The sequence below is a fragment of the Nicotiana tabacum genome, chromosome 1 (genome assembly GCF_000715075.1).
Source record: "Nicotiana tabacum cultivar K326 chromosome 1, ASM71507v2, whole genome shotgun sequence".
Taxonomy (NCBI): domain Eukaryota; kingdom Viridiplantae; phylum Streptophyta; class Magnoliopsida; order Solanales; family Solanaceae; genus Nicotiana; species Nicotiana tabacum.
In genome coordinates, this window is record NC_134080.1 from 4,857,206 (window position 1) to 4,884,118 (window position 26,913).

The 26,913-nt window shown below is 36.3% G+C and overlaps 3 protein-coding genes across 7 annotated transcripts; 2 read left to right on the plus strand and 1 right to left on the minus strand.

Moving 5' to 3' along the window:
• The first annotated feature begins 776 nt into the window (after positions 1 to 776).
• On the plus strand, positions 777 to 6,517 carry LOC107800633 (uncharacterized). 2 transcript variants are annotated; one of them, XM_016623840.2, is made up of 5 exons: positions 777 to 1,490; positions 1,961 to 2,116; positions 3,303 to 3,975; positions 5,392 to 5,432; positions 5,893 to 6,517. In XM_016623840.2, exons 1-5 carry the CDS (start codon positions 1,007 to 1,009, stop codon positions 5,895 to 5,897), a joined length of 1,359 nt encoding a protein of 452 aa, XP_016479326.1. In that variant the 5' UTR covers positions 777 to 1,006; the 3' UTR covers positions 5,898 to 6,517. The 2 variants fall into 2 exon arrangements, with proteins under 2 accessions (XP_016479326.1, XP_016479325.1); XM_016623839.2 differs by lacking the exon at positions 5,392 to 5,432.
• Positions 6,518 to 9,816: 3,299 nt separating this feature from the next.
• LOC107800631 (protein SPA1-RELATED 2) lies at positions 9,817 to 22,212 on the plus strand. 4 transcript variants are annotated; one of them, XM_075230376.1, is made up of 8 exons: positions 9,817 to 10,008; positions 12,076 to 13,521; positions 14,094 to 14,251; positions 14,579 to 15,407; positions 17,203 to 17,349; positions 18,319 to 18,636; positions 18,779 to 18,838; positions 21,309 to 22,212. In XM_075230376.1, the coding sequence occupies exons 2-8, from the start codon at positions 12,100 to 12,102 to the stop codon at positions 21,498 to 21,500; spliced, it is 3,126 nt and encodes a 1,041-aa protein (XP_075086477.1). In that variant the 5' UTR covers positions 9,817 to 10,008; positions 12,076 to 12,099; the 3' UTR covers positions 21,501 to 22,212. The 4 variants fall into 4 exon arrangements, with proteins under 4 accessions (XP_075086477.1, XP_075086469.1, XP_075086441.1 ...); XM_075230368.1 differs by having other exon boundaries at positions 9,830 to 10,008; positions 12,053 to 13,521; XM_075230340.1 differs by having other exon boundaries at positions 9,866 to 10,008; positions 12,066 to 13,521.
• Positions 22,213 to 22,513: 301 nt separating this feature from the next.
• Positions 22,514 to 26,651, minus strand: LOC107800632 (uncharacterized). The gene is made up of 3 exons (XM_016623837.2): positions 26,163 to 26,651; positions 22,990 to 25,625; positions 22,514 to 22,875 (listed from the first exon to the last, which is right to left on the minus strand). The coding sequence occupies exons 2-3, from the start codon at positions 25,622 to 25,624 to the stop codon at positions 22,604 to 22,606; spliced, it is 2,907 nt and encodes a 968-aa protein (XP_016479323.1). The 5' UTR covers position 25,625; positions 26,163 to 26,651; the 3' UTR covers positions 22,514 to 22,603.
• Positions 26,652 to 26,913: the final 262 nt, after the last annotated feature.

Here is a 26,913-nt window from a genome sequence, read left to right on the forward strand (position 1 = left end):
TACGAAATAGAGTAGAAAACTAAAGAAATTGAAATGAGGAGAACATCTCCTCTTGGATAAGAAGTTTTCACTAACACAATGGAATTCCGATCTAGTTTACTGACTCTTTTTAACAGCAGTAAAATTCCAATCTAGTTTACACCACTATTTTATCGGATACTTGCTATATTTCACTAACATAAATATTAGATAACTCTGTCTTTTTCAAAAGAGTCACCTAGGACCCGTTTGGCCATAATTTTCTTTTTTCCTTTTTTTCCCGAAAATTTCACTTTTTTTTTTTTGAAATCAGTGTTTGGTCATAAAATTTTCAATTTTCATTTAAAGATGAAATTTGAGATTTTTTTCGAAAATTTCAAAAACACCAAAAAGTTGTTTTTCAAAATTTCCACTTCAGATCACTTACAAAAATTCAAAAACAACCTAAAATTATATTATGTCCAAATACAATTCTAATTTTCAAATGTCATTTGCATTTGAAATTGTTTTCACCTTTTTCTAAATTTTACAATTGTTATGTCCAAACGCCCACCTAATGTTTTTTTTATCTCAATTCCCTCGCATTTCTTTTTTTTTTTACCAATTTCTCTTTAACCAAGCAAAGGAAAAAAATTTCTCTACCATTTTATCCTATTCCTATTTTGTCATCTTCCTAATTTCCAAACAATTCTAAAGTTTCATCTCATGTGTACTTATCCTTGGTGGCCAAGTAACAAAGTATTATTGGATGATAAAAAAACGTTTTATTTATTTATGAAAATAAATTTTGTTTTATTATCCCAAAGGGACAGCTAAGCCTATTTCCCGCTTCATCTTCCCTCGCGTGACCCGTACACACTCCACGCGACTTTTCACCTGAAACGGAAAGATTCCGAAAATCCACCGCACTCACCGCTCCCCGGCCATCGTCTTCGCCGGCGACGGCGGCGTAAGAACTCTTCGCTCTTCAAAACGTTCTAGGTTTTCACTTGGTCTCATCAGTTTTTAGCTTTTAAATAGTTTTACGATGAGTGCTGAGATAAGACCAGTAATCACCTCGCTTGTGAGAACCACACGGAATTCAGAATCGGTATACGAATCGAAGCCAGAAGTTATTTCGCAAGCTTCAACTATACCGGAGCTGATTTCTTATCTAAAATCGGCTTTTCGGGAGAGGGATTTCTCTCTGGTTGAAAAAATTTTAATGGGCCGAGAAAAACAGCTGAGGACAGAAATTCAAAATATTAAGAGGGATTTTTATTTAGCAGAGAAGGCCCATGCTTTAGTTGAACTGGATAAGTTAAATATGGAGGATCAAATGAATAATTTTCAGAGTAAATGTGAGGTACTGAAAAAAGAAAAAGCTGAAGCTGAGGAAAAATATAAAGAGTTGGCTGATAGAATTTCAATCCTGGAAGAGGAGATTGCGAAAAAACGTGATGAGGATGTCTCGGTGATCCAAAAAATGGCAGAAGATTGGGAAGCGGCGAAGGAGGAGGTTGTAGAGGAAGGTATTATGCTTACATTTTTTTTTTTTTTTTTTACAGTTTAATTGTGTTATGTGTTGGCTTTTCAACATTTTAGTTACAGTTATTGAGTGGAAATACTTATCTATATTTATGCATGACTGCTGTAATTTTTACTTGGTTGTGGACTTAAGTATTTGTGTGGCACCTAAGGGTGTGACCTAGTGGTCAATGAGGTCTCTGTAAAAAAAATAGTAAGTGATCTCTTCCCATTTGCCTAAGTTTTGGTGGGCAGAGTTAGTACGTGTGCTGGTGGGAGCTAGCATTTACCTAGTGGAATAGTCGAGGTGCATGCAAGTTGGTTTGGACACCACTGTATAAAAAAAGTATTTGTGTGGAACTGTAAATGTGGTAGACTCTGATTTGGTGATTGTGTGCAGTTGTGGTTTATATTCTTATTTACTTTCAAAGTCTAGCTGCCTAGGAATGACATGGTCACATGGGTGTCGCTGCAGGTAGTGGTAATACGGACTTTGTTTCAGCAAAAACAAATATGGATAATTGTCCTGATGCCCAGGCATTTCATCCCATGCCTTCTGCTTGTGGTTCTGCCCGGGTAAATAGCAATCTTTCCAACTTAGGAAAGAAGAGATGTCGTTCAGAAGAAGCAGGTACTTATTCAAACATGTCTTGTTATTTGTGGCGTTTAACCGACCTCTCAACTAGTTTTGGTTTGAGAAGTGAAGACGTCAGTCCTTTTCATTCTATGATCAAGAATATTTGCAGTCTTATATCTTGCATTGTATGTAAATTGACCAAGATATTTGCAGCTATATGTTGCATGGTGTGTGAGAGAAAAGTGAAAAAGTCATCATTTTCCTTGGAATTTATTCTTATTTGTTTGAAAACTTTAACAAGCATACTTCGTTGCAGCTTGTGCTTAGCTGAAGAATAGCAAGGTCTTTACCTTGTGTCATATAACATAAATTGAAAAGAAATGCTACCCAGCCTTTTGCATTGCTCTCCCATCCTGCTGAAATTAGTGTAGCAACTTGAAGATAGTTGGAAATTAGAATTTTAAATTTCTTGGCGGAAAAGTAGCAAATGAACTCATCTAGAAAGTGGAGTAGAAGTCAATTTAGCTCCATGTTGAATGACTATTGGATAGTGTCAATCATTATATAAATATCTCATGTAGCTGTTTGACTAGGAGCTACAGCCAGCAGTTTTGAAGAACATTGGATGTATTAGTTATCAAAGACGTTCTATCTTACTAATAAGTGATAGTTGAACTATATTATGCCTTGCACTAAGGAAGAATAAGTATGACATTTTAAGTCCTCTATCTAATAGTTTAATATACTTTCGGTGAATGCCCCAGTCTCAATGGTTTCAATATTTATAATTATCAAAACCCTGAAACAATATATTGTTACACTAGTAATAGTCTAATAAATGTGCTTGGTTATATCTCTAGATAATGGGGTAATAGTGGCTCCTATTGTTAGTTTCTGATGCTCCTAACTTGAGAACTACTTGCTAAAATTTAAGGTTGAGCTTTTTGTAGTCACTTTTACACTTTTGGCATAACTCAAAGACCATTAGATGGCCTCGGTTTTCTTTTCTTTCAACTCTTGTGTAGTATAACCATGACTCTGATTAGAGGTTCTGCACATGATGATTGATTCTAGGAACAATCTGTATACATTTTAGAGGTAATGTGCATATACACATCTACACAAACACAGGTGCATTCATGTGCACTCTATTGATGGCTCTCATACTTTAGTGAAGACAAGTGTTTCTGGCACCGACATGCTCGCGCAAATTGACTAAATTCTTGGTGCTTTCTTTCAGACCCTCTCCCTGCCATCTTGGCTTGTGAGAATAGAGCACCTATTGTAGATCTATCAGCATGTGAAGCAGGAGACTCCATCAAGAATAACTTGGATACAGTACCTGTCAGGGCTGGGTCATCAATTGTTCTCATTAGTGACAGTGATGATGAGAAGGCAATGGCATGTGTTTCAAACAGTGATGGTGTCGGTAGGAATTTAACATTTCGTAAGCGTATAAAAGAAGAGGTTATAGAGGAATTATCTACTTCATTGTCCAAGAGGAAAAAAAGTTTAATTGAGAGCGACAAGGGTGATGATAATGGAATGTTGTCCTTTGCTCATGGCAGTTCCCATAAAACGGGGTTCATAAGACTCTGTGATGACAAAAACGAAAGGAAGTTTTATTCTCAACTTTCTTCCAAGTCTGATCTGTACAAGCTTAATGGGATTATTGATAGTTCGTCGGATTCAGACAATGATTTGAGTGACAAAAGCATGGAAATTCTAATCAAAAGTATTAAAGGTAAAACGTTTTTCTCGGAAGATTGTTTAAGATCATCCTTTGAGAAGGATGCTGAACTCTGCATGAAGGCGATATGCGCACTTTATAGGCAGCAGATTTCTCCAAACATCTCTTCCAAGAGCCTCTCTTTTACCAAGAGTCAGGGTTTGAGTCAATCTGATAAAATCAGGTACGTGCAATTACTACCTGATCCTTTGACAGGTTTATCTTTCTAGTGGTAACATTATTAGCTTGATTATTAAACTGCTATTTTACCTTACCAGCATAACCACTAAGCAAGTATTGCTGGTTAATAGCAAGAAAGATGTTTCTTCCAATGCCATTATTCTTGTCAATGTGCTGTTCATTTTGTAGATATATTCACTAATAGGTGAATGCATTAATGCATCCTTGTTGTTCTGCAGAAAAAGGACTCGCAACTCACAGTTGATGGAGGAAATCAGAATAGAATTCTATTGTAAATGTGAAACTTGTTTTGCAAATTAAAATTGAATGAACAATGAGATTGAATACCTAATTGCAATGTAAAGACCTTAATATTGCGTGCGACATAAAATAATTCATTCTTAATTTGATTAATGGTACTACAAGTTTCTCCAAAATAAGTTCATAGTGTGAAATTTGGGACTGACAATCCACTGTCAAAAGTTTTATAAAGTACTAATACTTTTTCATGCTAATTGCTAAGTGTACTGTTTCTCAAATGCACCATGCTTCCAATTGCCTATAAAAGTCACTAATTGGGTTTATTTACGTAAAAGAATGTCTACGAACCCTCTCAAAGTCCTAATGGTATGTCTTCTTGGGTTGTATAAGGTGCAATGCCTACTTTTGATTTTACAACATGATAGCGTATTGGATTCAATAGTACTTTTTAAATAACTACTTTTTCCTTGCCTCTATCCTTGAGCATGGGCTCTTATTTTGCTTCAGTTGTAATTACATCTTTCAACTTTCATTTCCTTAAAGGTCTTTAGTTAACTTATCAAAGATAAAAATGATGTCTAGTCAATCCAGATGTTTAATTTACGATAATCAAATCAAAAAGAGGGGAACAACTAATCTTAAGTTAACTGAACTCATGTATATTGAGGAAAAAGGTAACCAAACCTTTCATTTTTGCCTGATTTACCTATGTCTTGTTTCTAGCAGATGACATGGGTGCTTGTGTTGATTTTTCAAAATGTTGAGAATACATGTTGAAAATTTAGTCCTGGTTCATGAAAAGTTATAGATGAGTTATTTTGTTTCTAAAAGGTTATCTGAACCTCCTCTTCATTGGATTGCGCTGATCGATTCTCATTACTGACTGTTACAGTATTATCTGTCTCTGCATGGTTTTGCCTGTTAAGGTCTTTGTAACATGAGATCAATCAAATTTTATCCTTGAAGCACACTTCATGTCTTTGGGCTTTAGGTATTAGTAAATTTGTCCTTGTATTCTTCATGCACTGCTTTTAAGCTTCAGCTTTTCTTTGGTGCTAACGAGGCTGAACTTGAAAGAACATTTACAGCTGCCTTCATTTGACGGATTAACTCACGTATGGCTTCTGCAAGACTTAAAACTTTCCTCTTTTCTTGGCAGCAATGCTCAAGTAACTGTGTGTTTGAACGACTTATGTAGAGGTTGGTGTCCAAAAATTCCAGAAGAACATCATTTTTTTGGGTGTCTACATTAGGTTCAAGGTGGTTAGTGCCAAAATTGTGAAGTTGAAGGTTAGAAGGTGGGAGTAGTGAAAACATAGGAAGCAAAGATACTTATAACACCAAAACACAAGGGAAACATGCAAATTAAGTAGAAACATTTAAGAGGGGATTGTCTACAGTAAGGATTGTGTAAAAATACAGACCCAAGACATATATTTGTGACAAGCTTATTGTGGGGGTAAATGATTGGATCCAGTTCTGACTACTTGATCAGATTGTTGGATTTGTTTCATCCAATTGTTGAAATGGAACATGCAATATCCAGTTTCTCTTTATAATCAATGTGATTGTTTTTCTCGTGGCTTTGTATTTTAGTTTCTTTAAACTGGCACTATATCCTTTATACTTTCTATAAGATTTTTCATGTGTTTTTTTGCAGCATAACTGCTTTGGGTGAATATCTGATCGATGGGGATCCACAACATAAACTCAGAAAAGCCGTGGTGGAAGTACGTCCAAAGGATCATGCAGAATGTAAAAGATTAGCAACTAAGTACTGTCACCAACTATATCAGATATACCTTAGCAAGGAGGATCATCTGTTTCGCCCTTGAGCTATATTCTAGTTTACCAGAAAAGCTATCTCCCTTTTTGCTACACAAATGCTGTTTCTGACATAACTTTACTATGGACTTATATATTTTGATCACTCCCAGTCCCAACTATTGCTGCACAAGATGGACGCTTTTGCTGTTTGTGGCAGTTTTTACTAGCAGGTAGAAACCAAGATATGTCAATCTGATTTATTTTTTGTGACTTTTGGTGTGCATAGCTGATTATGGATAGTTAACAACTGGTATATACTATAGGTTTCATGGTCATAGATGATTCTAGAGATGTAAAAAGTTAGGGGGTGGTGTTTCTGCCAGTTTGTGTATTTTGTATATCCATGATGAAAACTCGTTCTCTTTTGTATGTAAACAATTCTTATATTGCGCTTTTGGCCTTGACTCCTCTTGATACAATGTCCAAGGAGCTGGCTTTGATTTAGCTTTAAAAGACCTTCACCTATAAGTATTACTTTTAAATATTTATTTTAAAAGTATATCTTGTTAACTAATGTAACTAAATTTGTATGTTTGTAATTGCTATAATGAATCAGAATGACACTACCCCATTACTCCAAGGGTATAGGTGGATGGTAATTGGGGTGTCTTTGCTCATAACAAAAGGTTTTGGGTTCAACATTGAAAATAGAGAACCTTTTGATAAAGAGTGAATCAAATAGGTAAAATGAATCAGAATGGAATTACTGAGACACGATGTGATGAGATGATTGAGATCTCTTTATACTTAATTGGAGATTTTGGGGTTGGATTAGTCTCGGACTAGTGTTGATACATAGTATACTAACTTTTATTTACATGGTACGCTAACTTTTACTCAAAAGCAAAAAAACAAATTGAACCATATATAGGTAACCCAACAATAATAACACAGTAACTCAGTAAAATTTCACAAGTAGAGTTTGGGAAGGATAGAGTGTACGAAGATTATACCCTAACTTGAGGTAAGAAAAATGTTGTTTCCGACAAACCGTCGGCTATATAAGTAACCCAATGAGCTGGAAATGACTTTGGAGGAAAACGACCAATGTGTGAATGAGGTTGAGTTTGGTCCCATTGGGGTTCCACGTGATACAGAGAAAAGACACCTTCATTAGCCATTTTGCAGCTGCAGATGATGGCAGCCTGACAACCGTTGTTTCATTACCATTGGCTGCAATTTGCATCAAAGCCATGCCCAACAGACGTGGATAATTCATTGCCACTGCATATATACTTTCTTCAAAATAGAGAGAGAGAGATTCATTTTGAACCAAACCAAGCGCCTACCACAATAGAATGCATTGGTTTCTCATCCGGCGTCCGATATTTGTATTAGAGCCCGATTATATCCGAATTCGCATCGTATAGGATCTCATTCGGGAAAAAATAATCCCTACCAAAGATCTTTTCATACCCCAGAATACAATGCATCTTTTCTTTTCTACTTTCGTATAACTATAACTTGTTTTTTTTTTTATTGTTTTAACTTGTTGGAATTTGACTCAAACTTCTCTTCTACAGTACCACATCTTTTTCATTCCATTTTAGATGGTTCCCTTTAATAATTGTACGAAATAAAGATCACAATTTAAGAGATCTGTACTTTTCGTATGCCAGTTGACAAGTGATGTTGTAAAAAATATTTATGCATACAATCAAGTCACTATAACATAATTACAGATAAATTTAATAAAAAATAAAAAATAATCTGTTACTATATGTTAAATTGCATTAATAGTACAAAATGATCTTTTTGGTGTTAATGTGTATAACTTAAGCTCATTGGCTATGTACTAAAATCTCATAAAGAATCTTTTCTCTTCTGACTTTCCTTCTTCTTTCCCTTTCCAATATGGTCTAATCTTTGGAAAAAAGTCCAAACAAGTACACTCTCCGTTTCAAATTTAGGTGAGGTAGTTTGACTCGACACCTTAGTTTATTATAGCCGCAAGTCTTATTCTGTTGCTACTTACCTTCGGTAATTCCGTAGTTTGCTAGCAGGACTTCGTCATATTCTCGTGTGCCGCCTTGGACTTATTTGTCTAAATATACTATCTTGATATTACTTGTTATCGGTACTATCTTGCTATTTTTTTTGTTATCTCTGATTTAGTTTTCTAACTATTTGTCTTGCTATCACTTGCTATCAGAGATTCCTTCACGTTCTTTAGCCAAGGGTCATTCGGAAACAGTACGTATATTCTACTCTCCCCAGACCACACTTGGTGGAATTATACTGGGTAGTAGTTGTAGTTTGACTCGATACGGAATTTAAGAAAAAAAGAAGAAGTTTGTACGTTGTCTGAATCTTTAATGCCCACTCTTTTCACAAGCGTATTAAGGTATTAAATTAAAAAAGAAATTATTTGTTCAAAACTAATTTTATGACTGATGTTCATCAAAGAAAGAAAAGGAAAGACAAAAAAAAATGTATAAAGAAACTTTTAGCTAAGTGCATTGCCATGTTCAAATCCATAATCTTCATTTTCTCATATCTCATTATAAACCTTCAGTTTTGTAACTTTGTAAACCTTCAGAAAATGTATCAAATTCTTATTTTTTATATTATCTTGCCTTCTTAATGATTCTAAGTTTCCAAATACGACTTACTTTATAAAAGTTAAGCTTTATTCCACATTATATAATTAAGGGTCTTTATGATTAAAAAAGAAAGAATTTAATTGGACATCAAGTGGTTGAGATTGGCTTCAATATTTATTTTGCGTGTGTTTATTTTGTTCATAAAACACATTTCTCAATGCCGAAGGGGAGTCTTGGCATAATTGGTAAAATTATTGTCATGTGACCAGGTCGAGCCGTGGAACAGCCTTTTGCAGAAATACAGAGTAAAGTTGTGCACGATAAACACTTGTGGTCCGGCCTTTTTCCGGACCCCGTACATAGCGGAAACTTAATGCACCGGGCTGCCTTTTTTTTCCTGAATGCCAAAGCTTTTATATATTACTAGTACGAAATTTTTGGTAATGGACTAATTATAATTTTTCTTTAAATTTTTGAGTGTGAACTAGTCTGACACTACCCATTTATATTTTAAAAAAGAGTTTCAACTTTTAAAAGAAGGGTTTTAAGTTAAAACAAGGGGTTGATGCGTAAAAAGTAGTATATGTTTACTTTTATACAATGTATAAGTAAATAGTTTTTATTTTTCAAATCTATTACATGTAAGGCCAAGTAAGCGTCAATTGATAAGTTGGTTATAACTAGTTAGATTATACTCTTCAATAAAAATCCTCATATTGTCATTGAATATAAATTAAATAAAAATTATGAGTACAATTAATTTTTGATGCACGAAATTTTTTGCGTTAAGGGCCGCACCCAAATGAGGTGACATAGAGCCTATTCTGATGCAAACATCAGCGACTGGTTTTACGGCTCGGACCTGTGACCTATAAATCACACATAGATAAATTTAGTGTTGCTCCAACTTTACAAAGACATCACATCCTATTATATATTTTAAGTAATCTAACCGTATTATATACTCCCTCCATTCAAGTTTATGTGAACCTATTTCTTTTTTGGTCCGTTCAAAAAAGAATGTCCCCTTTCTAAATTTGGAAACAATTTAGCTTAAATTTTTAATTCTATCCGAGAGAAGCTTTTATAACCACTATTTTACTGGTGAAATAAAACTCAATAAACATATAAAACATTTAATTAGTGGTTAGTAATTATTGAGAGTAAAAAATTGAAAGCAACCAATAAGATGCCAGAGATATTTATGCCATTTCAGGTAAAGTCCGATAAGTCTTTCCCTCTTTTCCCTTCTCTTTCTCTTTCACACAATCTTTATAAAAACAAAACAAACTCTTTTTTAAGCCCATTTTTTTTTCCATGGCTCACAAAATTCACCACTTTCCTTTAATCTTAGCTTCGTACTCTCTCTGCTCACTGCCGATTCTCCGTTTCGCCGTCGCAAATTCGTAAGTTTTTATGCATATTTTTTTCAATTAATTATTCGTTTTATTACTTCAATTGAGTACCGTAAAGTGAATGCATGTGTTGTGAATTGAATTGTTCGTACTTTATTTTTTTTGTGGCAGTGGAAAAGAAAATTTGAGAAAAAAATTGGATTTTGCTCTTTGTTGTTAACTAGCTAACCTAAATTTGCCTTAAAAGGGAAGTTTTTTTTTTTAAAGTTTCGGAATGAATGAATTGTGTCGCCGTCACAAATTCGTACGTTTTAATGCTAATTATTTCAATTGATTCATTCGTTTTATCACTTCAATTTCAGTTTTATAGTTTTTTTTTTGGTTGAGTACCCGTAAAGTAAATGCATTTGTTGTCAATTGAACTGTTTGTCGTTTATTGTTTTGTGGCGGTGGAAAAGAAAATTAGAAAAGAAAAACTGAATTTTGCTCTTTGTTGTTAATTAGCTAACCTAATTTGCCTTAGAAGGAAGCTTTTTTTAGTAGTATTAGAGTGGATGAGATGTTTATGTGTGGTGGAATGGATATAGAGGGTTTATAGTGTAAAATCCTACTGATTTTGGATAAGGATTAGTTGATTGATACAGTGTTAAAGTTAGTAAGCTACTCGGCTATTTTGGGTGTTGAGGTATTGGATAAGCTTGCTAATATGACAATAGTTTTTGCTGATATAAAATGTGTATCCAATTTTCTCTAATGTTGATGTGGAGTGTGTGCTTAATAGAAAAACTAAGAATTAGGGTGTTCAGGGTCAATTCCCAGCTTAAATTGTGGGTTAGGTGCACGTCATGGGTTTGAACCCCGTCGTAGACAAAAGCCTGGTATTTAAGTGGAGAAGGGTAGGGGATGAGCCCATTATCCACCGAGTTTCAAACCGTGTGCCACGGGCTCTCGGAGATTTCTCGGTTATCAAAAAAATCCGTTTAGATGTGCTCGTTGCTTGTTATTCTTGATCAGCATGATGAAATTGATTTAGTAATTTCTTTTTTGGGTTGGAATTGTTGTTGGGAGTTAATATGTTGGCTTAATGGAAAGGCTTTGGGCTTAGTTTCTTACTCAACTTTTGACAAAGAAATATGGAAGTGTAACTTGCTAATGGAAATCCTGAACTAGCTTTTAGAAGAATTGGAAAAGACACTAAAGTTTGTATAGGTAATGGGTTGTGTTGTTAACGTGGAGAAAAATGTCCAATTAGAAACTAAAGAAACATAAATAAACAAATAATACTAAAGCAGATACCCTGATTTAACAGTGCCCTCAAATTTCATTCCAATTCTACTAGCAACACCCTAAAAACATACCGCTACTCCGTGACTTGTAGAAGCAAGGAAGCATATTCTGTGACATGGAATTATTTGGGGCCCACTAGTAGCTTTCTTTGCCGCTGCAACTCTATGAGTCTCCTTTTTGCGTATGGTAACAATCTTGCCTACCACTTTATATGAGTTTTAGATTCTCGAAGAAAAAAGTCAGGAAAAGTGTCTTTTGGGTTGCCACTTTAAAAGTCACCCTTCGAATTTGACTTCATATGTGTGCTCATTTGATTGCACGACTCTCAACACATGCTTCAGTTTTTGATAAAATGGCAGTAATGCATCATTTTAAGGCGGTCTATTTGGTGGATAAGTGATGTTTCTTGGTGGAAGCAATCTGATGATGCACATGTAATCTCAAGATCAATAATTTGACCAAAACTTGATCTGGTGTAGCGCCACAATGCTAATGATCCGGCGATTGTTTTAATGCTCTGCAGTTTAGTGGGGCAGTCAGGGGATGGGTTCTGGCAGGGGGTGTAGGTCTTCTGGTAGCGGTTTCTGTTAGTGGTTTCCTTCTGTCCTTTCGTCTAAAAGGAGCTTCTCTGAAAAATCTGATCCATATTGAACAAGTATAACAGCATACATGTAATCACCTTTTGACAAACAAAAGAAAAAAGGAAAATATTTTTGCACAGTCTTATTCCAATTTTACATTTTGTCTTGAGTTATCATTAATTCACTATTTTATTATATGATGTAAGTATTTTCTGTTCCTTGACAAGGTCTGATTTGCAGCATTATTTAGATTAAACTAGAACATATTGACATTATGGAAGAAACTGTTGATGAAGCTATTGGTGATGAGGTGAATGGACTGGATGCCTTTGATGGTAGACAACTTCGAAGTAAGGAGAATGACTATACTTTGAGGTCCGGAAACTCCAATATGCTGCAATCACATGAAGTGGTCACACTTAGTGAAGGTGATCATTACCAGAGTACTCACAATTTGTTTACAGATATCCTCGATGGTAAGAATCTGGACAGAATTGGATCTTCTGAACATGCAAGTGCTAGTCCTCGTTGTATGAATGATGCTGGGGTCATGGTTGAAGAATTGACACTGAGAAACTACAATGGGAAAAACTTGGCTATAGTTGATACCTTGGGCAATAAAGAAATAATGCAGGTTAGGCCAAACCAGTGGTTTTATCAGCTAGCAGGTGGATCTGCATGCGGAAGCTCACATGGGGAAGAGGGAGACACATTATTTACCGGACTTGTGAATCAGAATCAGAAAAAAATAAATGAAAATCGTAATCTAGACGGAGAAAATTTGCAGAATAATGGTGATAAAGCTGTTTCGAACAATTTATTACCCTCTTCTGAGGGTATCCGGACGAAGATTTTTTCCAAGTCGGGGTTTTCTGAATATATTGTGAAAAGCACATTAAAAGGCAAAGGAATCATATGCAAAAAGCAGTTACCCCATGTATCTGCTAGTGAGTCTCAAGGCCAGATGTATCCGCAGTGTCCTAATGCTTCTTCCACCATCGTTTCACCTTTTCAAGGTATCCCCAAAATGGGCTGCAGTGTTAATCCCAATGTCTATCAAGATGGGATCAGTTTAAGAGAACGGCTGAAAGCTGGGGGAAATAAATTGAACAAAGCTGAAGGCTTGTATATTTTCAAACAAGTTCTGGATTTGGTGGATTTTGCTCACTCTCAAGGAATTATCTTACAAGACTTGCGTCCATCTTCCTTTAAATTGTTGCACTCAAACCAAGTTGTATATATTGGAGCATCTGTACGCACTCAGTTCACTGAAAATGTGATTGATCGAGGTGTTCCTCAGGTGGAGCATAATCAGAAAGAGAGGAGTTCATCTGGAAAAAGCATTTCTTCCTTGATCGATCCCTGTGTGAAGAAGCAAAAACTTAGTGAAGACACGCACCTTAATAGGAGGTGGTCTCAATATCCCTTCATGTCAGGCCATAAATCTGCTTGCACAAACACTAAGTTAAATGCTGCACAAGGCTATGGAGATGAGTCAAATGCAGAGGATTGCCTCAAGACAGAACTTAACTCGAACAATTTTATATTGCCTCAACTGTCCATTATGTCAAAACCATTGCTGACTTCCATGAGCTTTAACTTGGAGAAGAAGTGGTATACCAGTCCTGAGCAGTTCAGTGAGGGTGGCTGCACATTTTCATCAAACATCTACTGCCTGGGGGTTCTTCTCTTTGAGGTTTGAGAATAACCTTCTAGTCAAAATCTATTCTTTTTCTTGTCTCATTCCTGCAGGAAGTTCAATCACCTAGAAACTGGCTCTTACTGTCACTGTCGTGAATAGTGCTCTTATTTATTAATGTCTTGATTCATCATAATTTCTTGATTAAGGGTTGTTTTTTCCTCTTCAAATTTTAATTTCCCCCCTTGGTCGCTTTGGTTCCTCAATGCCGTCCTGGGATTTGAGATCTGTTTTGTCAAATCTTGAGCGAGGTAGTTAGCTCATTTCTAGCTTAAGTAGTGGATAAGGTGGATCATATATAAGTTTCATCAGCTAGGATGTGTAAGAATCTAGAATATTTCTTGTAATTTCTCTAACAAGGTCTAGGGTATATCTCGCTTTCTCTAAGATAAGTTTACGATCATCCTTAATCTTTGTATATCTAGCAGAATATGCATCTATAACATCCATATGTCTACTTTTGCTCAGTGAAGCAAGCAAAACTACTGTTCTCCACCTTTTAAGTGGTATCTTAGAGCACTAAGTTGATACTGTATTTTAGGGACTAATATAGGTTTTTTTTCTTTCAGTTGCTTAGCTCATTTGACTGTGAAAGGTCTCATGCAGCTGCAATGCTTGATCTTCGCCATAGGATTCTTCCCTCTTGTTTCTTGTCAGAGCATCCCAAAGAAGCTGGATTTTGTCTTTGGCTGCTTCATCCAGAACCTTCAGCACGTCCAACAACAAGGTGGTCAAAATTTTTGGATCTGTTTGTTTCCTCGTGGCTCCTTAACTGAGAATATGTGTGAATGCCTATGGAGAAATGAGCTCAAGCTAATGATTGCTGGCTTCTCTTGCCGTTGTTTACATTCTTTTGACCCTAATTTAATGAGCTTTAGTGAAGTGCTGCTATGTATCGGAACTTCCTCGCTCACTTAAAATTTGTGATTTTCTAAATGTGAAACGTTAACTTATAGTCATGTGTGCACTGAAACCTCCTGGTTTCTTTTTCAGTCTTCTTTTTTTATTAGTATTTTCACAGTACTTCAGTTATCTCATTATTGCTTTGGAACAGGGAAATTTTACAGTCTGAAGTTATTGGTGGTATTAAAGAATTACGTGGAGATTTATCACTGTCGTCTATTCACGAAGAGGAATCTGAGTCACAACTGTTGTTGTACTTCCTCATGTCACTGCAAGATCAAAAGCAGAAGGATGCCTCAAAGCTAGTGGAAGAACTCAAATGTATAGAAGCAGATGTCCAAGAGGTTCAGAGACGCCAAAGCAGCAACGGCCGGTGTTCTTCCTCACACCGGGAATCTCTTGTTTTGTGGGAGAACAGGTTTATTCAGAAAGGAGTATCAAGTTCAGATGCGTATCCGAAGCTTCCACCTGTATGTGAGAGTGAAACTAGATTGATCAAGAATATCAGGCAGCTTGAGAGGGCTTACTTCTATACGCGATCCAATATTCAGCCTTCTGATGATGTTGCCATGGTCCGTAGAACTGAAGAAATCTTTAATAATCAGGAGAACTTTGTCTCGACAGGAAATGATAATGAGAAGTATAGACCCACAGATCAGGTTGGGGATTTTTTTGATGGCTTATGCAAGTATGCTCGGTATAGCAAGTTCAGAGTAAGGGGAATATTAAGAAATACAGATCTGAATAATTCTGCAAATGTCATTTGTTCTCTAAGCTTTGACAGGGATGAGGAATATTTAGCTGCTGGTGGGGTGTCGAAGAAAATTAAAGTATTTGAGTATCATGCCCTCTTTAATGATTCTGTCGACATTCATTACCCAGTTATCGAGATGTCAAACAAATCTAAGCTCAGCTGCATTTGCTGGAACAGTTATATCAGGAACTATCTGGCTACCACTGACTATGATGGTGCGGTTAAGGTGTGTATTTTATTTTAGTTTTCTTCCAGTTGCATTGGTAGAGCATTGCGTTGTGTGTATGTTGAACCTGTCCCACGCTCATTTATTGCTTATGATGTCTATTTGTCTGATTTATATTCAAACATGGAACGCCAAGCTCAAAGTCTTATGTTCATCGCACATCTTTCACTTTGCGTGAGTTGCACTTTAGCATGAGAGAGCTTGGACTTATCTGCTGTGCTCTATGTCAAGGAATTATTTTTTTTCTTTTATCCTAGCAATCTAGAAGCTTGTAAACATGTACTTTGAGCCTGTGAATGATGTACCTTGTTCCAGAGGATAAATTGACCCGTCCACTAGAAATACATTTGGATTTGGAGCACTTTCAAGTTTCAACTGAGAGAGGGTTGGAATGATCCTTACTCTGATGTGCAAAGAGATAATTGTTCAGAAGTGTACAATTGATGATGGTAGATGGGAGTTATTTCTCATGAGCAAGATTTACTAACATTTATCCCTCTTATCAGGTAGAAAAAACATCGAGTATTGATCCCTTGTTATCTGAACTTGGGGTTTAGGGTTCAAATGTTGGAGGACATGAAATTTCACAGAGACAGAGAGGATGTCGAGACCCTTGGAAAACGAGAGGTCACTTTGGAAGTGTTGGATTAATGTAGTCGATTAAGGTGAAGCTAGGACCTTTGGCAGGTAACACGAGGCCTCTAAATGATGAGTCTGCAACTGCCCATGTACTCTAGGTTACGTTACTAATTCTATTTGGATGCGACCTGGGTAGGCTTTTCATTCTTTCACGTATAGGAATATTACCTAAAATTTGGGATTAACCTAGTTAAACATGTATAGAGTGAAGAGGAGGCAGAGACAATTAATCATCTCTTTTTGCAATGTAGCGTGACTTTACAATTATGGAGGATATTCATCAATTTGAGGGGAATATTGTGGGTTATGCCAAGAAAAATAGAGAAGGCAAGCTATCCAGTAATAAAGATAGATGGAAGATTGTCCCATCTTGCATCTGGTGGACAATCTGGGAAGAAGGAAATCAAAGATGCTTTGAAGATAGATACAGTAACATTCAAAAGATGAAAATGAAATGTTTAGTTCTTTTTTACTTTTGGTGTAAAGGAGAATATTTAGAAGATCAGGATTCTATTTTTGATGTTTTAGAATCCTTATGAGAAGACAAAGGATTAGGAGTGTCTTTTCTTATTAGGCCTCCTTGTAATTATGGGTGACTTCGCAGCTTTTGTGTAGTCTTTTATTTATATATAATATGTTACCTTTTCAAAAAAAAAAAACATGTATAGACAAGTCTGAGATCTAAATATCTCCTAACTGATGCGGGATTGACGGAGGTTGATTAATCATTGGGATCTTCTAGGCTTTTGCTCTTTCAGTTTGTCTTCTGTTTCCCACATTTTCATTTTTCTGGTCTCTCTGATATTAACCATGAGCATGCACAGTATCATGATTCTTGTTCACTCTTGAATGACATAGCTACCTCATCTTCTTTTTGCATATCTCCTAAAATGCCTTTTGATATACTTTTTAAACAACTTAAATAAATTGTGCGAGTCTTCTAGACTTTGTGTCTCTTCAAGTCTGTTCTCTTTCTCTCACAATTTGATTTTGCTGGTCTTGGTCTGGTATTTACTTCACCCTTATATGACTATTACGTATTACACATACTGCTTAATTTCTCTCGTCTTTTGCCGCTCATTAACTCTGACCTGTATATGCTGGTGTTAAGTTCACTAGTTTTGTCTGAACTTCTTGACACTGTCAATGATTTCAGTTATGGGATGCGTCTACTGGTCAAGCTTTTTCGCAGTTGACTGAGCATAATGAAAGGGCATGGTCTGTAGACTTTTCTCGTGTGGATCCCACAAAGTTAGCTAGTGGAAGTGACGATCATTTGGTGAAACTTTGGAGCATCAACGAGGCATGCTTCCCTGTTCTCCATTGTACCTCCATGTTATAACTGAGAAGTCCCCCCCCCCCCCCCGGGTTAATTTTACCTCCATCTTATTGCTGGAAAGTTGATTCTCTCATTCAGGTGCCCTTGAATCTGCAAAGAAGCTTGATATAGATGTTTTGGTCTAATTTAACAATGCAAACCACCTTTCTTTGACTTCTCTACCTCCTCTCTCACTTCTACCTTGTATTCCACTTAAAATTAGAAAAGATGAATATGTCAAGGGATGTGAACGTTCGACTTGCCCATGAAATGAGAGTTAGACATGGCTTGCTTGTCTCTTTTGGGTGCATTGGCGCCATGAGGAAATAGAGATATATAAGTTATCTCTGTTTGTAAATCATGGAAAAAAGAAAAGTCACCTACATAGTTCCCTTAATTATATATTAGTGAACAACTGAATCCAAGAAAATTGAAAAATGAAGGAATAAAAAAAGTATTTGATGAAGTAATTTGTTTCCTTAAAAGAAAAGGCATCAAGAAGATGCTGTATTTCAAGGAGCTTAGTTATAGGACTCAGAAATACAAAAGAACAAAGTGAGTTGCTTGCCCTATACAATGTCTCTGTCCAGGACAAGAGTGCTAACAAACTCCAAAAAGTGTCCAGTACTAATTACTATTTACTGGGGACAATTTTGCCCAGCAAAAAGAAGTGGTAAAACATTTGGCTTTACGTGAGTGGTTTGGAGTTGAGATTCCATCAAAACATCTTCGGTTTCTCTCATTCCATAGACACCAACAAATAACTGCAGGGATCATAAGCCAGATATTTTTGATGGATTTATCAACTTTCCAAAGACTCCAACTGCCTCTCTCAGATTCTGTGGCATGACCCAACTTATCCCAAAAATGCAGTAGAACATGCTCCATATGTGATATTATCTCATTTTCTTCTGTTTCATAGTGCTTATTGTATCAAATTCTCCTTTTGTGCAGAAGAACAGCGTGTGCACGATCAGAAACAAAGCAAATGTTTGCTGTGTTCAGTTTTCACCTGACTCCAGTCATTTTCTGGCTTATAGCTCTGCCGATTACAAGACTTATTGCTATGATCTTCGAAATACCTCAGCTCCTTGGTGTGTATTGGCTGGCCATGAGAAAGCTGTTAGTTATGCAAAATTTTTGGATGCTGAAACGCTCATTTCTGCATCCACTGACAACAGCCTGAAGATATGGGATCTCAATAAAACCAACTCAAGTGGCTATTCAGCCGATGCTTGTGTCTTAACCCTTAAAGGGCACACCAACGAGAAGGTTGGCTATTAATAGAACATCAGTCTTTTTTTGCTTGTATATCTGTGAAGTCCAAAATTCTGAACTGCCACTTAAACTTAATAATACTATTACTGCTTTTCGCTGTCGGTGTACGAATTGACGTCTTCTCTTTTATTCTCAGAACTTTGTGGGGATGTCTGTGAACGAAGGATACATAACTTGCGGGTCAGAAACAAATGAGGTATGTTCCTGCTCCCCGTTTTAATGAGGAATGTATAAATATGAATCTCTTCTATTCCTATGACTGAAGATGGGACCTAATAGGAATGGAGGGTTGAGGTGTTAAGTTTTACTCGTACGGGGATATATGCGGTCACATATCATTGACATTGATAATTTTGATTTGATTGATCAAGTTATTGGATGTCCTACATTTTAGGTTCCTTAAACTGAGGTCTGAGTATTCTTCTGTACTAGACTTGGGGTACGCGCGATGCACGTGAATCCTGTCTCAATGAATATAAATTTATGTATTAAATTATAAAATAAAAGTGTAAGTTCCTAAAGATGATCATGAATATTGATTGTGCATAACTAAGACAATAATTAAAGAAACTATCTTAGAAGTCCTCAACATCAATAATTCAACTTAAAATTTGTTCCAAATTATAATTTCAGAATTTCAGTTTTACGGGCAAGAACCTTAGTAATCTAAATAATCTTGAAGGATACAACTTACAACACATAAGCAGGTGCCTAATAATCTACGAACATTAAATAAACACAAAATCAAAGTGCAATAATAAACAAAAAGAGACATTAAAAAAGAAGAAGAAATAAAGCAAGCTAGTAAGAGAATCTACAATTGAAAGCTAGCTAATAAACCCACTCATATTTAGCTAGATATTGTGGATTAAAAATTAAAGAATCTCATAAATTATCTTGTTAATTTTATGCTTTTTATTGGTTTTTGCTCAATATTGCTCATAATTACAATAGTGCATTTAAAATTTTTGTAAGTTAAAAGTATAATATTGAATAATATTATTAGTGTTAGTCTTGTATATTTTTAAAAAGTGAACTATCTACGCTATTGTCCAAGAACCCATACCTCTTCTTTCTTAAAACTTTTTTATTTTTCCTTTATTTTATTTTTCTATCATTTATATATGGTTTACTTGTAAGACTTATACAAAGTTCGAAATGAAAAGAAAAAACAAAGTTTAACCTTCTCCATGGTTCAAATAAGAAACAAATCACTTTCTCCATGGTTCAAATAAGAAACAAATCAATAAGTAAATTTTAATTAATTTTAAGCTCTTAAATATTTTAAAAAATAATTAAATAGCTATTAAATGAAGTATTTCTAATAATATTTAGCATAAAATTGAGGGACTTTCTCTCTCTCTCTCTCTCTCTCTCTATATATATATATATATAAACCCTCGGGGGTTGGCCTGGTGGCAATTGACTTGAGCCTTGGGGTTTACTCCCTTTCAAGGTCTCAAGTTCGAAACCCACTGGGTGCAAACAATTTCTGAGGGCCATCGGACTGGGTAAAACCTGAATTAACCGTGGTGCACTTGCGGGAAACTCCTGCCTAGGGCCTGTGCACCCCCGGATTAGTCGGGGCTCTTAGAGACTCGGACACCCGGTGCAAATAAAAAAAAAAAAATATATATATATCAAGTTTGAAATGAAAAGAAAAAGCATTTGCTTTAAATTTTAGTCCTTTATTGTAGGTAAATATTATTAAAGAACTCGCGTAAAGCGTTATTAAATAGTATTCTATTGGGTGTAAAAAAACTCACATTTTCTTATTAATTAATATATGTTATGATGGCCAAAGACTAAAAATTAGGACTTCTTACTTAGTTCAATAAGGAAATATTTAATTACCAAAATTTTAGGTGATTTAAATACCCTATATATTAGGAAAGTAACTTAAATTACAATTATGTCCAATGTGAAATTTATTTTTGAGGGTAAAAAAGGCGAATGACATTTCGCTAAGAGCGTTCGTGCTTTTAATATAGTATAGAAATAGATGTTGCAGAAGAAACACATCTGCTAACCATTTGCGACACCATTCCCTCAGAAAAAAGAACCGCTGTTGCAGATTACAATTTCCTCATTTGAAACCATGTTTTTCTTTAGAAAGGAAAAATTGTTTAACCCGCTTTCTGTATTTAATAGGAGCATCTCTAAAAGAGATTAGAAGCTTCATGCTGAGATCACAGAAAATGCGAATAGACTACTGTTTGTGTATTTATTGCACCAATTTGTTATACTAAGACACATTGTTATGGTAGACTATATTTCCCCGACTGCTTTCTTTGACCCAAAGCTACCTTTTGGCTGCTAAGCAAGGAAAAACAAAACTGTTGGAAATTAATTTTCTTGCCTTTTTGCCCATCTGTTCTGGAAAGTACAGAAAAGCAGCTGAAACTTTAAAAAATTCCTGCCTCATTTCTTGCAAAACGTGTACGAAACTTGAAGATTGGCTTGTTCTTGTATTACAGTTTCCTTTTTCTTTCAAACGAATGCATTCAGAAAATGATATTTTTTCCTTTACTTTTTCTTTGCTGTAAATCTCTCAAGAAATTAATTTTTCTGCCAACTTTCTTGACATCTCCAAATGAGGTGAAATGGATAAACATACAGAAAAAGGAGAAGATTTTTCTTATTACTGGCTTATCTCTTTCCTGCAGGTCTTCTCTTATTACAAATCTCTGCCTATGCCTATTACTTCTCACAAGTTTGGCTCTATTGATCCAATCTCTGGTAAAGAGACTGATGACGACAATGGGCAGTTTGTTTCAAGTGTTTGTTGGAGACGGAAGTCAAACACGGTTCTTGCTGCCAATTCCAGTGGCTGCATAAAACTACTAGAGATGGTTTAGATGTGGACCAGGTGAAAAATTGCAGCCTTCAATTGCTCCTTCCTCCTCAAATGTCCTGGGAATCTTTGTGTGGATCATGCTGAAATGCAGCTGTATGATTCCTTGAGAAATTCTGGGATATCTTCTCTAAAAGTATTAAGGTTAAACTCAGGGAAGGCACCCAAGCCTGCTCAATCTGTCTTGACAATTGTGGGGTTGTAAGATCCAAAAGTTTAGGAAGCTGAACAGAAACCAGTAGTATGGTGGAAGGAGTTTGCTGGAAAGGCAGTGAACGCTGAAATTACTCGCTTAGGCCCAATGTAATGTAGCGTTCCCAAAGATGCAATGCAAGCGTCTGATAGGTGGAGACGAGCCATTTTGCCACCTTATTGACTGAATCTTGAAATATCCCTCAGAATCGATGCAAGCACAGTAGTGATATCCTCCATATTTTAGAAGGCGCAGGGTGTAGCTGAGTGCTCTGTCCATCATATGAAATTGCAGTCAAGATAAATTTTGTTGGTGTGTGTGATGTTCCTTTGTACATCCAGATAGATACGACCATTGTAAAATCATGTCTTACAGGAGCAGTTTAGTTGATGATGAGTTGGTTGTACATGTCATAATTTCCTTCTTACATAAGCATTATATAGGAAATTTGTACATCGACTGTCAGATGAATTTTAATACTTTCGGCATTTCTTTGTGCCATATTGTGGTACAGATGACAAAATTTTACTGTTTTGATCTCCATTGATCTAATGACATAAAACAGAAGAAAATCTGCAGTAACATATTTATTAAAATATGCAGGTCAAAACTGCTTCAAGTGAAAACCAATTTCATGTGAATGAAATTTCAATACTATGATTGAGAAATGTAAATAGCAGATTTTCTTCCTGAACTTAGCAGTTGTGAATAGCTGAACAGCATTCAAAACCTGTGTAATCCAGACAGTACAGACCCCCCAAAAGTTAAATAATTCATATCCAACAAGTAAAAACCTAACGGATAAGCGTAATGCACAAAGTCAATCCATCCTTTGCATCAAAATTTTGAGCTGCAAAGTTGTCTAGTCAAATTTAAATTGAAAACCATATGAAACATTGTCAACTGTTGTGAACTCATTGGCTGTTGCTATGAGGTTTCTTTGGTCTATGTGGGCTCATAGCAGAGGGAAAATGGCACTCTCGGTTTACTCTGGCGCAGCGCGAACATGGATTTAGTGGTGATGCACTTGGGGACTGATATCCATATCCATTTCCATTTGAGGTGATTGCTGGTGATCTTGGAAATGAAGAAGTTTTTGGTGTTTGTGTTGGAGAAGACATTGTTGATGATTGTATTTTCTTGACTCTAGCTGGTGAAGATCTTGGCGACGAGTCCATCAGTTTCTCTGCAAAAAGCCATTCAATTTATGTTTATGTTGAAGAGTCCAAACAAAATAGTCCCCTAACAAAAACAACAAGCAAGTTGAAATCTCTGTAAGCCAAGAGATAGAAGAGCTAACCTGGTGCAGTGCTACTCTCTCTGTCCTGTAGTTTTTTGTGCAGTGTAGCTTTCTTTACTGATACCTTTGAATTTCTTGGTTTGGATGCAGTTGTCTCAGAATTCTCAGATGACATTGAGCTTTGATTGGCTTCTGGACTTGATAACACTTTCTTCTCTGGATTCTTGGGTTTCGTTCTTCTCGACAGAGTTTTCCTTTGTGTAGAATCACCACGAACGGGCTTGACATTAGCTGTTGATGACTGCTTCTTTTCTGGAATTTCGTTACATTTTAGTTCCTGATCATCAGATGAATTTTTCTCCTCTGGAATTGCAGAAATCATTAATTTCTGATCAACTGAAGTGTGTTCCTTTTCTTGAATCTCAGAACTAGTACTTATCTGATCGCCTGATGAATTTTTCTTCTCTGAAATCCCAGGAGACGCTAATTTCTGCTCGGCTGCTACACTCGATGAAAGTTTTCTGTCACCTGTCTTAGGAGACATAGCATTCTCCTGGTTTTCTAAAAACTTCAGCTTTTGGTTCTTTCTCATTGATAAAATAGTTCTCTCGGATGTATCAGTCCGCGGTGAGCACTGATCGCCTGATGGTGTTAGTATTGCTTTCCTTTCGGGAATATCAGCAAAAATCGTCTTTTCATTAGCTACTGCCATTAAAAATTTCTCTCCTGGACTCTCAGAGCAAATTGACATTTGATCGAACGAGAAAACTTTTCTAAGTGGTGTCTCAGAGATGACTGACCTCTGATCCAAGAATCTTGAATCTTTCCTCTCTATTATCTCAGAGCAAACTGACCTTCGATCACTTGGAGCGAAAAAGAGATCATCTATTGTAGCCATATGCTCATCATCACTCTGCATTGATGCTGTCCTGCGGCCCGAAAAACCATAATGTGATGAATCCCAGTGCTTCTCTTTGGAGTTTCCAGAAATTTTCTCTTTTTCAACAAGTCTATAAGCGAACATCTGGAAAGGAATTTGTGACACCGGGGCCAAACTAGTGCTATCCTCTCCCGGGAATTTCTTTGAGTAGCTAGCCTCGATTTCACAATAGTCTACGAGTGGAGGAGGACATTCAGGTTGGCCATGTTCTGGATTTATGACAAGGACTTTCTTGATATAATGCAAGATTCTGCATAGAGAAGAGAAACTAGGACGAAGATTTGGATTCGTTTGCCAGCATTTTCTGGTCAAATTTGCGAGATATTTAGGTGAGGGATATGGAAAGAGAGGTCTCTCTCCTGTTCTAATATTTCGCGCCATTTTCTCCCCTTGCAGATGTTCATCGAATGGAGCTTTCCCCGTTAAAAGCTGAAAGCATACCATCCCATAGCTATAAACATCAGCTTTCTCTGTGTACTTGTAAGTGCATTTGCTTTCCGACTTTTCTTGTTCAGCCAAAACTTCTGGTGCATGCCATATGAAAGAATCAGCAGCATTGGAATTGGCCGCTTTGTAATTACTCTTAATAGAGGTTAACCCGAAGCCTTTGACTTTTGCATGAAAATAACTCTCCGCGGAGGAATTTCTTGGTTTGAGGAGCACGTTAGATGGATTCAGCTCTCCGTGATAGATCTTTCTCGAGTGCAAATACTCCATTCCTCTCGCAATCTGAAGCATAATATCAACTGCAACCGGGATAGGAAATGGTCCTCTCTTCCTTTGGCCGGAATGCTCTTTTATATAAGTGGCTAAACTTTTGTTCATCAGCTCCATAACAAGGTACCCTTCTTTCCTTTCTTCATCATAAAAACCACAGTGATATTGCAGAATGTTGGGGTGAGAAAGCGATAACACCAGAGAAATTTCATCGACTAGTGGTTCAATTAGCTCTCCAAAAAAATTCCTCAAAGCAAAAGTTTCTCCTAACCAATTAATCTCCTTAACATGTCCTCCCCACGATCCTAGACGCCTTTTCACATGATAGTCGCTTGCTCCAATCAAGATTGAACTAGGCAAGAGCATTATTTTGTTGAGTTTTTCTGATCCATTTAGTTTCTTGAGCATCAAATCTGCCAGCCTTTGCTCGTTCATCGCCAAATTTTCTGTTTTCTTTTGCCTTATCATTTCAAGAAGATACCATTTATCTTCTTTCCAAGAACTATCCAATTCACTGCATATCTCTCTAGTGACTAAGTATTGTTTCCCAAACATCCACTGAAAAAACCTCGGATCACACATTTCACCCTCGTACTTCTTGGCGAGTGCAGTTCTCCTCTTCTGCATATCTTCCTCGTCGAATCCTGAGATTTCTGCAGCTGTCTCAATAGCCTCAATCACAACAGGGAAACAACAGAGCAAGTTATGAATATGAAACTCAATACAATCCTTGTTGAGATGTAAACTTATGGCTTTCCCCCACCAATCTTTCACATCCAAACAACTTTTTATGTTCATTTCGCCTTCCTTAAAGATCCTATGAAGTTCTCTCATTGGATGCTCAAGTGCTTTCCACTTTGTATTCCTCTCATTTAACCTTAAATTATGCTTAATCCCCTCGGATATTGTATCGAAAGCTTGTACATACATGTCAAATAGAAGACAACATTGTTTCTGATTTATTTGAATGTCATGTTTCAATACCATTAGAGCCTTTAGGCTCCCTACTACCTCACCAATCTGCCTGAATTGATCCATCCTGCAGTTTTACATGTACAAAGTTCAAGAAAACATCTCAAATAAAAAAATTTAGTATGCTTAAAAATACCAACACTAGTAGAGATTGCATTGCATGAAAAAGAAATGAACATCAATTAATGATATTAATCATGGCCTAAGACTAATTTAGCATTAAAGCTGGCAAGATTAGCAATAAGATTGCATCATATGGAGCAACACCAACAACATACCCAGTATAATTCCACATATGGGGTCTGAAGAGGGTGAGGTATACGCAGAATTTACGGTAGAGGATGTTTCTGATAAAAAAGAAAAGGATTGCCCGGTGCACAAAGTATCCCGCATGCACGCAAGGTCCGGAGAAGGGCCGCACCCTAAAGGATGTGATGTAGGCAGCCTACCCTGATGCAAGCATCGGTGGCTGATTTCACGGTTCGAACCCGTGACCTATAGGTCTACCGTTGCTCCACCAAGGCTCCCCTTCCGGATGTTTCGGATAGAATTAATTAATTTGAAAAATATGAAGCAAAAAAACTTATAGAGTGAAAATACATACCTAACATCAAAAATAGGGAAAATTGTTAGTTATTCATGAGTTGGATTTGCACCTTGAAAAAGCGAAATGCTGATTTCTATTAGATTGCAATGAATCCAATAGAAACTCAGCACCAGCCCATTTTTTTATCTGAACAAGAAACCGCCTTTCTGGTAAGAAAAAACTGGATATGATCAAATTATAACAATGTGGTATTAAGGAAACAGGCCAAGAAACTTATGAAATAAGGGCAACCAATCCAAAAATTTCTCAAACAATGGTAGCATTTAAATTACCAAGGCTGAAAAATGTAGGTTGATCTAAAAATGACAAAAGAACCAGTGTATTTTACGGTTAAATTTTCTGCTAGTTTTTTCATACTATATTATTAGAAGATTCTTGGTTTCTTGTAGCATTTTTCTTGCCAACCTGAAGAAAATGGAAAGGCTGCTTCCTTGGAATTCAGAATTGAAATGGCCGTTGACACAATTCCGTTTCTTTTGGGGCTGATTTAAATATGTTCCCACGATTTTAGCTGTCTTTCTCTCTCTTTTTTTTTTTTTTTTTTTTTTAAAACAATCCTTAGGGAGGTATTAACTAAAATTAACTCAAAGTTATCCATACACACACATATACACATACACACACTCTAATATATTGTTTGTCAAGAAAAGTAAATGAATCGTCCTCTCTATGCTTTATGTTCTTAAATTGACATCTTCTTTGTTGACCAAGGCTACAATAAAAGAAAAAATCAATTGAGAAACACTCT